At 46.2% G+C, this 15,889-nt stretch overlaps 1 protein-coding gene across 2 annotated transcripts in view; it reads left to right on the top strand.

The window, feature by feature from the left end:
• LOC8023733 (DNA polymerase IV) overlaps positions 1 to 14,128 on the top strand; it is a 35,153-nt gene extending 21,025 nt beyond the window's left edge. Inside the window, exons 10-12 of one of the 2 annotated variants that reach the window (XM_029973122.4) lie at positions 6,162 to 6,378; positions 8,555 to 8,794; positions 13,948 to 14,128. In XM_029973122.4, the coding sequence (XP_029828982.1) occupies positions 6,162 to 6,378; positions 8,555 to 8,794; positions 13,948 to 14,059 (569 nt within the window). In that variant the 3' untranslated portion in view covers positions 14,060 to 14,128. The remainder of the gene's footprint in view (positions 1 to 6,161; positions 6,379 to 8,554; positions 8,795 to 13,947) is intronic. The other variant, XM_029973123.4, reaches the window with a different exon arrangement.
• The last annotated feature ends 1,761 nt before the right edge of the window (positions 14,129 to 15,889 follow it).

Below are 15,889 nucleotides of genomic sequence, written 5' to 3'. Positions count from 1 at the left end.
TCTTTTAGTCAGTGCTTCCATTCTTTTTTGTGCATTCGTAGAGCTTCAACCGGGTCGTATGTTGTATCGGCAGTTTCACTGTTAGTCGATGAGGGGTCGGATTCTCCGTCGACTCGCGAGGGGTGAGGACTGTTTAGCTCCCTTGCGGCCGCGTCATGCGCCGCCTCGTTGCCGTGGATGGCCGTGTGTCCCGGGATCCATCGGATGCAGACCTTTGTTTGGTGTACACGGAATAGGTGCAGAGCCGTGTGGAAAATGCGTTTGATGGTTCTGCACGTCGTGGCTCCGTGTCTTTTGCATTCTTGGATGACGTACTGCGAGTCCGTAAATATGTATAGTTGATTTGTGTCGTGCTGTCTTTGTGTCACCTCCAGGTGTCTTAAGTGGCTCTCTATCGCGAAGAGCACTGCCTTGGCTTCGGCGAGTTCGGGGAAGTAAGGATCGGTTCCTCGTGGTTGGATTGTGGTCGAGATCGATGTCCCCATTGGGTTGTCTGTAGAATAGAAGATGGCGGCGGCTGTCGTGGCAGTCTCTGGGCCGGCGATTTTCATCGCCGCGTCAGTGTACGTGACGGTGATGGACGGGTCCGCCAGTAACGTTCAAACTTCAACTGCGTGTTTTCGCGCGTGGTGTTCCCTTCGTTTAGCGTGTTTCTGCGCATCCATGTTGCGCGGGATTGGCTGGGACTGTGTGAGGTCGATGAGGTCCCATGGGGGTGCGGGTGGTGGGATGTCCCCTGTGAACAATAAAATCAGTATCATCAGCACCAGCGCTTCGCCCCAATCAATGTCATTCACCACGTGGACATGCGGCCTCTTTTTTTTTTTTCTTGAGGAACACTTTGAGGTCATACTCTGATTCCTCTGGTGGTCGGAAGGTGCTGGAATACCCGGACTTTCCTCTTGAGCTGAAAACCGCTGAGAACATATTTTCGGTTCCTCTCCGGAACAAAATTTTAAATAACATTTTGATTATGTTTTTGTTTTGCCTAAAAATATTGTTATATTTTGTTTTTCGGTTTTGTTTCTGTTCTGTTCCGTCACTCTGCTACAAACATTGCTGATTGCCACTGAGGTGCCATGCCGGGACTAATCAGATCAAGTAGTGCGAGCCCTGAGCAAACATGACGATGGCGGCACAAACAATGCAAAAGAAAATCTAGCCAGTTGCGTAGCTAGGGAAGGGACTTGTGGGACCACTGATCTCTATTACAGTAGGCTGGATAATGGATTGGGACGCACCTATGGGAGAAATACACAAAAGTTGGAATATTGAAGCTTCTATGCGATGCTTAAAGGCGAGTATTTGGCTATGTGCTGCGATCATTATGTCGGGTGTTTGGACATCAAATTGGTATTTTTCAAGCGTTTGAACACCGATTAAACAAATCAAATCACATTGAACAAATGAACGACACGCTCCGAGTTGTAGTTCGTCACAGAAACCCTCACCGCAGTTCAAAGCATCATCTTGCACCAGAAGTACTTTGTCCATGCACTGGAAATGACGGAAACGCCCCTGGTAAATGCGTTCTAACTTACCGTATTTTCGCTCGTATTACCCGCCCCTGCATATAACCCACACCCCCAACTTACGACTGTTAGAAAAAGAAAAAAAAGACCTCGCATATTATCCGCATAATTACCCACGGAAAGCAATGTCAAAGTCACCAAAAACAGTACCTTTATTGGAACATTACTCATCGCTGCAGTCACTGCAGCTATCAGTTCAAGAATCTTCATTGTCCCAGAGAGCGTCGTCATTCGTGCTGTCCAGGCGATTGCTGATACAGCACTTCCTAAAACTCTTGCGAATCATCTCTGCAGGAATCACCTTCCACGTGTTGATAATCCACTTGCAAAGTACTGCTATGTCAGGTTTGTGGATCCGGCCAGTCGGCGTGAGGTCGTACTGCTCCTCGGCAATCCACTCCGTGTACATGTGCTTCACATGCGCCTTAAAAGGCTTGTTCAAGCAAACATCCATCGGCTGAAGCACGGACGTTATCCTGCCTGGGATCATGACGAGGTCCGTCCTGTCATCTGCGAAACGGGTCTTCACTTCCTCGGTGTTGTGGCCCCGGAGCGCATCCAGCACTAGCATGGACCTCCGCGCTAACATCTCGCCCGGCCTGTTCTCCCACACGGTTTTCAACCAGTCGACAACAAGGACAACAGGAGTTGTCCTTCGCACGCACAACTATCCCGGAGGGCAAATCAGTGGGAAGCGTCTTGCGCTTAAAGATCACATACGGCCGTATTTTCGTGCCGTCTGCTAACACGCACAACATCACTGTGCAGCGCAGTTTCAAGTTGCCGCTCGTCAAAATGCTCACCGACTTGGAGCCCTTTTTCTGAAGAGTTGTGTCCAGTGGCATTTCAAAGTACACAGGAGTTTGGTCCGCGTTACCAATCTGCGAGTACAAGTACTCGTGTTGCTTTCGGAGCCCGATCACGTAGCGCTAAAGGTTCACTAACTTCTCCTCGTAGGCGTCAGGAAGTCGTTGGCATAAGGTCGTCCGCCTCCATATGGAAAATTCTTGGTGTTTCATGAATCGGTGAAACCACCCGCGGCTGGCACGAAACTGATTGCGCGGTATGCCGTCTTCTCTTGCCAGCCTCAGAGCTTCGATCTGGGCCATCTCTGTTGATACGGCGTGGCCACGGCCTCTGTTCTCCTCAATGAACACCGCCAGCTTGGTTTCGATCTGGGGGTAGGCTAGTTTTGGGACCATGGAAGGACCTGCGGCCACGTCTTGTACTTTGAAGATCCTGCTTCTTTTCTCTCCACTTGGGTATACAGGATTCGTCGACATCATACTTTCGGCCTGCCGCACGGTTCCCAAAGTCTTTGGGAACACTGATTATTTTGAGTTTCTGCTCCGCCGTAAAGGACTGCCGCCGAGCACAGCTCATGTCGAACGGAACGGGACGACCAAGATGGCAAGATTGACGTTTCTTGCTTCGTTCTCTCTTCGTGGGTGTGCAACCAGTCCAGCGTTTTGGCGCGCAGACAGTGCAAAGATGGCAACTCCAAACAAAGAAGATAAACAAGGAGAGGTGGGAGAAAGTACCGAGGAAGCAACGGCTAAGAGGGATTCTGGGGAATTCACGTCCCTACGGACCATGCGGCTCGGCGAGTACTGCCGTGAAGCGACACTCGCGTCCAAATTCGCGTATTACCCGCACCCTTACTTTGCCTTGGATTTTTTTAAAGTTTTGATGCGGGTAATACGCGAGAAAATACTATCGCCTGCTAAGCTCTGTTGACTATGAGGTCACGAACGACTCCAGGTGACTCTCGGCAACCCTTGTCTCGTTGAACCATGTTACGGTTTATGCCCAACAAAGTTGCAACCGTCGACCCTTAGTCACAGAGCATTTATTTTAAAAAAGATTGGTATTCTACCGCTTTTAATATTTGCGCCCAGAATGTTAACTGTCATTCGTGGAAAACACGACAAAAGTTTCATTGTCGAGAACAACCTACTAAGGTGAAATATTGCAGTTTTTCTCGTTTCTTTCATAGAGTCCCATGCATTAGCTGGTGGCGAGCGGTGGTTGCCGATGGCGCCGCTCAACCCTAGCAAGACAAGCCTCGATCCACAATTCGACCTACATACTACAATAGAGATCAGTGTATAAGACTTCAGCCCCCTCTCCCCGGCACCCCAAGTCATGGAGAATCCACCCACCTCAGCCCCCCTTGCAAAAATGTATGGCTACGGAACTGACTCCAGCAAACAATATGCAGCATTACAAAAAAAAAAAAAATAATACTAATATGGCTAAACAAAAAGAAGAAAGGTGACGCCAATTTTACATCCCCCCGACATGGCGCTTGCAAAGGCGACTTTGATTTACTCGCAGCTCTGCCCACATCCTTAACTAAAAATGCAAACACAAAAAGAAAAACTAGCACAAAAAGAAATGGTAAAATCCTCGAAGTGCACACCGCGAAACCTTGAACACGACTGAAAGAAAAAGGACCGTGCAAGTAGACCGTCACTGCGCACTGACACAAGATGACTGCGATTGTGAAATAACCATGAAGTGTTGCTCGCAAATGGCGCCACGGGATAGATAGTGAAATCCATCGGAAAAGGCGATTTTCAGGCTTTCACCGGAGTATGAACTTAATCCTCCTATTTTCCTATTGAAATACAGTAATCCTTCGTTATAACAAAGTCAACGGGACGGCAAAATAAAATAGATATAAGCGGTAATTCGATAAAAGTGATAGAGCCAAGAAGCAGCGCCAGCAGCCTTGAAGGTGGATGGAAACACTGCGGAACACTCTGACCGTATTTTTAATCAAACAAACCTTGGTTATGAACATCCCGTGGCAGCTTTACCAAGGAAAAAATATAATTATGTGCAGTTTACCAATAATTTCATCCGGGCATCAATTCTCTTCAAACTGCTTCGTCGAACGCAAGAACATCGTCACCGCCGCTGCACTCCACTTTGTTTCGAAGCAGCCGTAGGATGCTTCGCGTCTCCGCAGTTGTTGGCGTTTCTGGAGCTGCCTCTCCGACGCCGCTTCGTGTTTACTCTGGCTGCACTCAAGATCTACGATTGCAGCATCCATGGCAGGAGCAACAACGGGAACGTCTGCATCGACAAGCGCAAACGAATCTAACTCTTCCTTGGTGGCTTGGCCAACATGTTTTTACACATTCCTTGAGAGATCGTTGCAGCTCTGGAAATCGTGAGCCAACTCGGCAAGCATGCTCGCGAGAAAGAATCCGACGTGCGCGAAGCAGTTGGCGGTCTTTCATCTTCGGGTCACGGACGCGCTTTCTCCTGCATGGGAAACTTCTTAAACCCATCCAGTATGCCTTGCTTGTTCTGCAAAACGGTGGACAGTGTCAAACAGCCGATACCGAAATGTAGAATTTGTTTGGTGATATCGGACTTGGGCCGGCCACTTTTCTCAACCTCAAGCGACTTTCGGTAAACACTCCCAATCTCCCACACAACGCACGTGTGCGTGTAGCACGCCACAGGCGCGCGTGTCGGGGGCTCTCAAAGGGATGACCTCCTCCGGGCTCCACCGCTCTCTTGACCCGAATCTGACAAGAGTTGGACAGCGTCGGCCGCGGGCGCTGTAAGTGGCGTCGGAACGTTGACGCTGCTCCCTGAAGGGCTATGTTGCACGTTTTGGACTCCCAGGAGACTAGGGAGAAGGAAGTGACGTCAACAACGCCCTTTGGATGTTGATTGGTGGAGTCGCTGATGACGCGTTGCGTGGTGCTGCTAAGATACGTTCATTCACACCTACATCACTTCCCTCTCCCTAGTCGCCTGGGAGTCCAAAACGTGCAACATAGCACCCCAGCCCATGTCCCCGGCATCGGAAGCGGCGCTCTGCCAGCTCTGCGCACTCTGCCCTTCGTCACCCATTTACTCCGTTTTCCCAGTTTGCCGCTTGCCTCAATAGAGAAAGAGGAGAGAATGCAAACGTCTCCGTGTAGGCTTGCATGCTTTCGGCACCACAGCCTTTGTAATAAGCGTGGTTGACTGCCAATGCACTTAGAATAATCTGGTTAAAAATGCATGCATTTCGGTCGATACCACATTGAACTTCGATAAGAGCGAAAATTCGAAAAAGGTGATTTCATTATAACGAGGGATTACTGTATATGGAATGAAGATCTTGTTGGAGGTATGTTAAGAAAGGAATTACCTTCTGCAAAATAACAAAAAACAAAATCTATTTAGTGCCTCTGGTTTTTTCTGAACTGCTCATGAAGGGCAGGTTGAAAAAGGGGCAGTTTGAAGGACTTCAAGCTCCCATAGAATTTACCTAGCTCCAAAACCAGGAAATGTGTGACCGTACTGCAAATTGTTTTTTTTATTCTATTTTGAATAACACCATCCCAAAGCCAATTCGTCTGGTAACTGCTGAGCAGTTGGACCAAAAGGTTGCCATTGGAAATACATAGGGCCCAGGGAGCTGCGATCATCTCCAATAAAATCATCATAAAATCAATAGGGTCATCTCCAATAAACTATTTTCGTTGGAAATGTATAGGAAATACATAGGAACTACATTGGAAATACATAGGGCCCCAAGGAGCTGCGATCATCTCCAATAAAATCATCATAAAATCAATAAAGTCATCTCCAATAAAATATTTTTGTGTCATCTTCGTGCAGGTGTTCGTCTCTCAGGCCTCAACGACGGTGCGTCATCGTCCGCTTCCCAGCCGACGTTGTCCAGCTTCCTGTCAGGGAGGACGGCAACCACGTGTCCCGTCTGCGGCAAGACCCTGGGCAGCAGCTCTTCCGAGTTCGTCAACGCACACCTGGACTCGTGTCTCCGCGACGCGTCGTCAGAACCGGCACGCGAGGAAGACGTTGAAAGTGCCTCCAGGTGTGTGAGTTTGGTCTCCGCGGGTTGTCAGATGGTTCCTGGGAGCACGGGGGTTCTCCAGAGTACCGCCAGAGCTTTTTCAAGCACCAGGGTCGTCTTTGATCTACTGGGACATCACGGCAGGCACGTTACGAGTCACAGAGAACAGCCTGCTCTCGTGCCACGCGGAGGAAAGATCGGCAGCCTGTGTTTGCCGTCAGCACGCGATTGTGAGCAGGTGCGTTCAGCATCCCACTCCGCCCACGCACCGAAGGCGGTTACATAGTGGCGACTAACGACGTCACAAAAGCTGGAGCGCCATGCTGTCGGATTTCGTCTGCGTGACACAAGAGCCTGCCGCCCTCTGTGGCTCATGGCATGCCGGCCATGACGCCACACTACTACAGTAGCCTCGCGACAATTCAAACTCGGATATTTCATACTTCTCGTTAATTCAAATGAATTTTAAAATCTTGGTTGTCCCGCTATGCTTTTAATGTATTTATAGGCCACTTAATTCAAACGGCGTTTTTATGTTGTTCATACTTTTTGCGGCCCCGTTGAGTGTGCTTCTTTCTGAGCACCGGTGCACCGCAGAGAGGCAACACCCGTGGAGCTTGCCTCCACGCGTGTTGCTTTTCTGCAGCGCTCTGGTGCTCGGTGAGAAGCGCACTCATTAGGGCTCAAGCAGTCACCTATGAGCTATGAAAATGGGCACCGTGTGAAAATTTCTGTAGCAACCTGAGCAGACACCGTAAAAGGGGTGGCATGACATAGGTCCACTTAGCGTCTGCGGAAGTTGCTATGAAAACTGCCGCGCAGTGCCCGTTTTCATTGCTCATGTGTTCCTTGCTTAATAGAACACATTAGACAACTCCCTGGCATGATGAGCAAGCTTCATTTCGTTTTGAGTTGTCATGTGCTGTCTGACAGTTCACGATAAACAGCATTTTCGAGGGATAATGATTTATTCCTCAGAAATTAGGAATACATAATGTATGGCTCATGTCATACATTTCACAAATGTTTCATGTGTGGCATACCTGTTTATGATCGAGTAGACCTATGTAGAGGAAATCGTCAAATATCTGCTCTGCATGTGTAGCCATTCATATGGCAAGTCATAATTTTATGTTGCATCATATTTAGATGAATTTCTCATAATTCAAACAAAATTTGTGTCTTCGTGGAGTATGATTTAATGAGAATCTGCTGTACTGCATATATAGCTTACTGTTAATGTTAACTGTTGGTTGACATTAAGTCGTAGAATGGCTCTCATTCGCTGCACGATCGAGGGTTGGTGTCGGTGGTTCGGTGATTGATGCCATTCGTATTTCAATAAGTCAGTTAAGTTTGTTATGTGGAAGTTTGGACAGCGGGAAATTATTCTATAGCAAGGAGCGCCTGGTCTCTCGGCTGTAGATGACAAACCTTGCCAGTGGCGGTATTGGCAGTACGACCGTCAACCTGGCGTTTTTAAATTGCGTCACGCAGTGGTGAGTACGCGAACACGTGCCAATGCAATTTTTACTTAGAAAAAAAAACAAAAAAAACTAGGATGCCTGGATTCTGCAGTACGAGCTTTCGCCTTACGTGCTACGAGCTGCAATGTGCTGGCAGACTCGGCCACCATTCTCCCTTTTGATCAGTCGATTGTCAACATACAAAACGTCGTTTCTGATATTGCAGGTACATCGATATGCGATAGTGCAAATTCGGATTCGCGTGATCGAATTTTTGCGCTCGACTACCTACTGTAACAATGTTACCTGTACTACGAAAAAATTTCGCCCGGTTCCGCGGACTTCGTTAGAAAGGCGTTTGACTGTAGTACTTTTGAGTTTTAAACTGGGATTATAAAATTAAGTGATTGCAATGAATGTGTCCAGGGATAAACAGCTTTCGAAAATGTTGAACTTAAGCTGGAAACGTTTCAACAGTGGAACTTACTGTTGCTTTAATTCTGTTGACACATCAGTCTCTTTTTGGGGTATTTAGGAAGCTGGAGGGGCTGTTTTTGCAAGGACTATGTGGTTATGCTTTTGGTGACGAAGAATGCGTCTTAAAAACTTTTGTTACATTCGGCGCAGTTGTCAAGACTTATTGGGACGACATGACTTTGAAAAACTTTGAGGTCCACGTTCGATCAACAAACGGCGACACATTGCAACTTGTCTTTGTTCCTGTGTTTCAGGTTGGCTCCCGTGAAAGTTGAGAATTCCGACGAAACCGACAACAACACCGCGACGCCCGGATCTCCCATTACGGACGGACCTAGTACGAGCTCGACGCCCATCCAGTGTCCCGTCTGCGGACAGGCGATCCAGGAGACGGACTGGTCCAAGGTGAATGGACACATCGATGCTTGTCTGAACCGGCCAGCCATCCGGGAGATGCTCTCGTCCCAGACTCTGACGCCGGCTTCTGGAAAGAGGTAGTACTTGTCATGCTTCCTCTGCAGATAATGAGACACCTTGGCTTGAAAATTTTTGTGTTATCTCTCATCCGATTTAGATTAAATTCTCACACGTAGCTTATTTGGGTGGGATTCGCAATTCCGGCAAGACGGACGGCCCCTAGCAGAAAAACGCTGAACTGGCCGGAACAGGTCCTTTCGCGATTTCCGCTTGTCCCATGTTGCCTCCGTGACTACAGGCCGTAGGTGACTGGCGCAATGATAGCCACCGAAGGAGGAGCATTTGCGTTAATTGTATCCAAAGCAACGAAAACGGAACCAATGTCGGAGCCGCAGGCAAAACTATGAGTCATAATTAGAGTTCCACGTTTTCAGTATGTACGGATAAACACAGCAAATGAACCCCCGAGGTGGTTTTCTCTGAATCGATAAAAGCCGAAAAACCCAGAATTTAAGCTGTTTTTAAATAAAAAACAACAGCAAAAATGCCAGCTTTACGAGAAAAAATCTTCTATACCCTACTTCTTTTTTTTTCTCGTTGACTCGGAAGACAGCCGCATTGAACTTTCCTCTTGGCTGTTCCTTTCTATCGAAACTACATTCCTTGCCCCGTTCCCTTCTCTTATCTTTACCAGCCTTACTGGAGAAATTATTATAATTTATAAATATTAAATTAAAATATTTTCTCGAGTCACTATGCAGTCGCCTTACAACACAAGCCCGATAAACACTGCCTTTTCTCCGGCATTCAAATTATACGCCGAGAGACACCAATTCAAAGGGGAAAGAAAATAAACACCGATAAATAGCCCCCAAGTTCTAAGAGAAATAAATACCTACCGAAAACACGGAGCCCTAGTCACAATGAGCCGAGGACTTGGGTGCACCTAGCACATTGTCACGAATGACAAGATGAAACAAAGAATAACTGAAGAAACTGAAACGTTTAATGGGGGCGAACTTGTGCCCAAAAATAAAAAGGGAACAGAAGATAACAGCAGAGCGTCGTGGGCGTCGAAGTCGGCGAAAGAGCGGAGTCGAACGCTGGGGCGAAACTGACTCCCGTTCGCCATGCGGAGCCTCTTATATACATGCGTGAGCTTCTGGAATAATCGGCGTAGAATGTTCGACGCGTAGTACACGCAACAGGATTCTCGAATCTACCAGAAAACTAAATTGCAGGAATAACAAAAGATGCGTCGCTCCCGGGAATCGAACCCTGGCTTTTCACGTGGGAGGCAGGCACGATAACCGTTAGGCCACGCGTGCGCTGCCTCCTACCAGCTGCGCACGCGGCAATATTGCTTCTCATGTTGTGTAGGGCAAGCAGCTGTCCCGGTGACTCTGTCGGTCCAGTCGTATCGGCGCGTTGCCCAGGTTGCTCGGAGCGTAACCTATGCAGCTGCGTGAACCAGACATTGTGCGTTTATCGACACCCATCGACACAATCTAAGCGTGGTAGTACTGTCAAGACCGCTAATAACGAAGTCGGTTATAACGAAATAGCGGCTACAGCGAAGCGATCACGATTTCCCATTCCTTTTTGCCATTCTTTATAACCGAAGTTGGTTATAACGAAATAGCGGATATAGCAAGAGATTTTCGATTCCCGTCGACTTTGTTATAACCGGTCTTGACGGTAAAGGTTGACCCAAAAAAGTAATTTTTTGAACGTTCGGCTTAATATGAAGGAAATTTACAGTATGTACTGTCAGTTGCAAGGCAGAATGCAGTGCAAAGTTTCATCTGTGTAAATGAATTGTGAAAGAAATTATAATGTTTTTTTTTATCAGGAACACACTGCCTTTATTTAGGAAAACTATCGTTAGAAAACAAATGTAATGACCAGCATTTTCTTCACTAGATACGCAGCAGAATGCCTGGAGAGTGCTGCTTTGAAAACGGTTTTCAAAAAGTAATTTATTTTATGCTAATATTAAGCTGAAAAATCAAATAAATTTCTTACCTTGTCAACGAAATCTTAAATTTTTTTATAAAAGGCATCCACAAAGAAAAAGCGCAGCCACAGTTGCATTGCCTATTTAATTCGAGTTAGGAAAAACAATGAGTGAGCCTTTCCTTTTGTCCCATTACTGAATGATAGTTTTCCTAAAGTGAAATGTATGGCAAAAAGTGAAATGGAAAAAAACATGTTCAGAGTGCTCGAGCCTCTACCTTTTCTTTGGCATCAGTGGAATGCAAATAATTTTTTAAAAAATAACTATGCTGTGTAGGCAAATGAAACTTTTCTTGGAATACTCTCTAGATGTTGATGGATGTAAATGTGGCATTCTTCAAAATCAACTTTTTTTTTTTTGCAGAAAACTTTTTTTTTTCTGGGTAATGTCCCCCCTTGAAAATGGAAAAAAAAAAAAAGACAAATTGAGGAAATGACGACTTTTTATTTACACAATGACGAGTTTTGATTGGCTATGCCATTCAACGAATAGTTAGTTCATGACATAAACCGCTGCCTGTGACATTTTCTTCTTTCCCTATGTTGCACGACCTATTATGCGCCTCAGAGAGGTAATTCTGTCCTTCAGCTCCCGGTGCTCGCAAACCGGCATGTGACGTGGGACGTGCCTACACGGACGTCCGGACAGACGCTCGAAAGAGTCAGTCCTGCTAGGCGCTCTTCCGGTCATCTTCTCCTGCTGCCACGTGTTGGAGCGACGGAGCGTCGAAGACATGCGCTCCGCCGAGGCTCGGCAGGAAGCCAGAATCGGTGGTAGCATTTGCACATTGGGGTGCACACCCCCATTGCACACGTCAAAGGACTCTAGGCAAGGAAAGTAGAAAAAAACTTTCAGCCCTTCCCCTCTGGTGAAGAAGGAAGAGCAGCGGAGCTGTAGCTTCTGTTCTCGGCGGTGGCTTTCCAGGCAAGCGATCTGTTCCTCTTTCGCAAGGAAATCTGAAGCACTCGACGCAATGGAACTTTAGCGATAGCAACCTCACGGCGGTTGTGGAGCCATTCGCGCTGCTGCGCACATCGCTGCTTGTTCTGTTCCCGCTCTTCTTCCTCTGAAGAAATGTTGCCGCCATCTATGAGCGATCGCAGCAACCAGTTGCCTGGTTGCCGAGGCTGGAAAGGTTGCCGCGATCTATGAGCGACGGCAGCAAGCAGACAACCGGCAAACGCAACTCTAGACAGCTACCGCCATCTGTGAGCAACGGCGGCAGCCAGAATGTTGTGTTGACCACGGGTGTTGACATTTGTTTGGTACCGAACATGATCCTGGGGAAACTAGCCCTTAACGGAGCGCTGTAAAAAACTGCGAAGGAAGGTGTTTTTTGAAGGGGCTTCTTTAGGATTGCCACCGAACAGCACGTGACCACCCAGTAATTAATAATAACAATAATAGTAGTAGTAGTAGGAGTAGTAGTACTAGTAGTAGTAGTAGTAATCTTTATTAATGAAAATCAACAATACAAAATGGCAGGTCTGCCGAAGCCAGAGTAAGGCTTGTGTGGCGCGACCTGGCAGTGAAAGCACATTCTTCACAATAACAAATCCGAGACAAAGGTAGCGAACTGCGATGTTAAAAATGTACTACAACGAAATCCTTGCGCCCATTTTATTTTCTAGATGTCAACCACGTCATGGCCACACCACAGACACCAATTCTTTTGTTCAAAAAGACACTGAAACACTGCTTAAAACAAATAAACCAATTGCCAGATTGCACCTGGCGGACATTCTTACACGTCGCTACGTCAAACTTCCCACAAAAGCTGCGCCGCTCCGCAGAAGTACGGCACCGAGCTTCGAGCGCGCGTGGGCTGTCAAGCTCGACTGAACCGGGTTTTCCTTCTCTCCTGCGCCTATTCGACTCCTGCGAAGAGCAGGGAGAGGAGAGTTTGAGGCGGAGCTGAGCCACTTTTTTTGCCTCCACTGGCATTGCCTAAACAGCTGTCGGCTATCTCGACCAGCCAGGTTGTGGCGCATTGACGCCACCAAGTGTGGCAAAGTTCACAATCGCGCCAGCCACGCCGTAGTCTTGCCCACAAAGTCTTGAGACGCATCATGCTCTCAGATGGCCGCTCTGCGAGCGCTCGCTGGAATCGGCCATCTGGAACGAAAAATGTGCGTAGAGCAAGTTCATCTGCTTCTTGCACACGGGTTGCGATGTCAGAACGCCAAACTCTTAGCTGATTGAAAAAAATAGTGGATAGACCTCAAGGCATCTAGCATTGAGGTCTACCCGCTATCCTTCCAATCAAAGCCATGCGGAGCTTGGCGTCATTCTGACGTCACCGCAACTCTTGCGCAAGAAGCAGAAGACTTGCTCTCCGCATAGCCACCCTGTCAAAATGCAAACATACAATGATATTAGCAGGTTTCTTCGATCATGTTTACTCATTTCTGAACGTCAGAGCTATATCTCAATTCTTATTTCTGTAGCCCACCCTTTAATGCCCTTAGTCATATGGGACTTGTTAAAATCTTGTGTGCTTTCTTTAAATCTATTAAAAAAATTAGACAACGAAGCCTACCTTAATGGCAACGCCACAATAACATGTTCCTCAACATGCCCTACAACTTTTTGTATTGGATGGTTTGCACAGAAGTTAATATTTTAAAAGATAGTTAATTGATCTGCATTATTTAGCCACTTTGGTGCATCGCAAATCTCGATTTGCTCGATAGGAGTGTGAGCAGTATTGCATGGGCTCGCAATGCTTAGCGTCCGCCGGCTTTATCTAAGTCTTGGTACAAGTTAGCTGAAACATTCTGTATGTATATGTTATGCGCTGGCTTCTTGGAATAATGTGTGAGAAGATATAAAAAGGCAAGGGGACAAATTGCAGTCTGAGCTCGTTATAACAGACCTTGATTTTGACCAAGATTTTGGTCTGTTGTAAAAGGAGTATGTTGTGTGCAGATATGAAGTTGAGTCAATGGTGTGTAGAGGAAAACTAATTGAACTTCACAAATCAGTATGTTACGTCCAAATGTCTGTTGTAACCAGGTCTGTTTTAATGAGCTTAGACTGTATTTGATTAGTGTTTGATCTTCTTGCAAACAACTGCAGCAGCTTGTACGGGCCAAGCTTTGTTTTAGGCTGTTGCTACAACTGGGTGCATTGAACTAGCTCTGGAGAGAGGGCACTGTATGAAGATTCTGCATTTTCTTTTTATTCTCTCACTGCTAATTGTTTTCGTTTCAGAAGAACGGAGACCGCACGGAGTCAGCGCTCCAAGAAACGGCCCAAGTCGAGTCAATCCGACGAACCCAACAGAATCACGAAGTACCTGTCTCCATCTACATCGAAAGCCTAATATTGACTCGCTGCCTCTGGCAATGTACACTTGTAAATAAATTACCTATGCTTCGTTATCCTTGACAAATTGTAATGTTATCCTTGTGCAAGCTGTGTTATGGGAAAGGTCTACGGCAAGCTTCTAATTTGTGGCATCACTAGTGCATGGTGCATGTTAAAGATACACTGCTAGCATTTATCCGTTCTACAGCTGTGACATAAAGTGGATGCCATATTTTGTGAGAGCAAATTAGAAATACCTCTATAACTGACTTGATGATTGCCCGTTTCATACTCAAATGCCCAAATATTTTACTAGAAACACTATCACCGCAGACAGTATAATTACTGTCAACAAGACAGGCATGTTCTGTCTTAATGTTCCATTTCGTTTTTCTATTTATTATATTGATGACGTTTGCTCGGCCAGGCTTTGCAATACTTGGCACAAGCAAACTCAAATCTTTCACAGTGTTTTGAGGGTAGCAATCTATTTTAATTTCCTGAAGAACATTTGCAACTTTGATGGTGTTCAGTTGCAGTAATAAAATAAAAGAGGGAAAACCTGCCACTTTGTTTTATCACAATGGCACGTGCATGGGTGCTTTTCTTCACACTGGTTCAGAAATATCAAAAACTGTCGCAAACACTGATTGTTTATTGTTGTCTTTTTGGGAGGATGACGGTATTAGTGATACGACGTCGTCGGAAGTGCTGTCACTGACGGCGTCATACGGTACGGGAAGTGACAAGGGGGGATTGAACTACGAATTTTACGGAGGGGAGGGGTATATCGAACATTAAACAACTTCATGAAACGCTTAAGTCTGCGCTGTCCTTTAAAAGTGCAAAGCAAGCAGGATTAGGACAAAAGAAGAAACAGAAAACTGGATGTCATGAATATATGCTACGAGTCTCCAAATTTCAGTCATTCCATGCCTCCCGGTGTACCTTTTGAGAAAAGTAGTGCCTTCTCAGAACTTTGACCTTAATGTCGCATTAAATTGTAGCCATTTCTCAAGTAATAAATTATCCATAATGGAACAGCGCGAATTTTTGCAAGGACAGAGGAAGGAACTGGACAGGACGAGCACTGACTAACAACTGAAAGGTTTATTCTCAGGAAACCACGAAGAAAAATATACAACAACACGACTCTCTCGTTGTTGTCGTATATTTTTCTTCGTGGTTTCCTGAGAATAAACCTTTCAGTTGTTAGTCAGCGCTCGTCCTGTCCAGTTCCTTCCTCTGTCCTTGCAAAAATTCGCGCTGTTCCATTATGAATCCATACCAACTCGCCCAGTTATCCTGTTTACTAATAAATTATATGGTTGAAATCGGTGAGTTGGACTTGGTTGGTCGCTAGTCCAACAGCTTGCAAACGAAGCTCTTGTTGAGTAAAGTCGGAGCAGTTTTTTTTATCATTATGATTCCCGGCTTTTGGAATATTTTTGCGAAGCTCTTGTAGCAGACGACAAGCGTGCCGCGTCGTCTGCTTTCGCAATATGTGTAATGGGGATAAAAAACGACGAAGTAATGTTGCGAAATATGTGCGACAGCTGGCGTTTGACAATCCAGATGTTGAAAAAAATTGTTAAAGTAAAAGCAGTTAAAACGTTCCTTACGCGCTACGGGGTAACGTTCGCAGTGAGCCGCCTTGACCTCGTAACGCAAAAAAAAAAAAAAAAAAAAAGAAAGTATGAGCAGCAAGAGTACACTTGCCTTGCAAGGGCTCACTGGTTACTCAATAGTGGTTGCTATGGGTACCCCTGGAAGACGTAGTCGTACTCTTGGTGCAAACGTGCACATATTGCAAACTAGAAAAAAAGAAATAAGAATGTAAGATTAT

This window comes from Ixodes scapularis, unplaced genomic scaffold (genome assembly GCF_016920785.2).
Source record: "Ixodes scapularis isolate PalLabHiFi unplaced genomic scaffold, ASM1692078v2 PGA_scaffold11__112_contigs__length_91849675, whole genome shotgun sequence".
Taxonomy (NCBI): domain Eukaryota; kingdom Metazoa; phylum Arthropoda; class Arachnida; order Ixodida; family Ixodidae; genus Ixodes; species Ixodes scapularis.
This window is presented reverse-complemented; position numbering and strand designations above follow the sequence as displayed.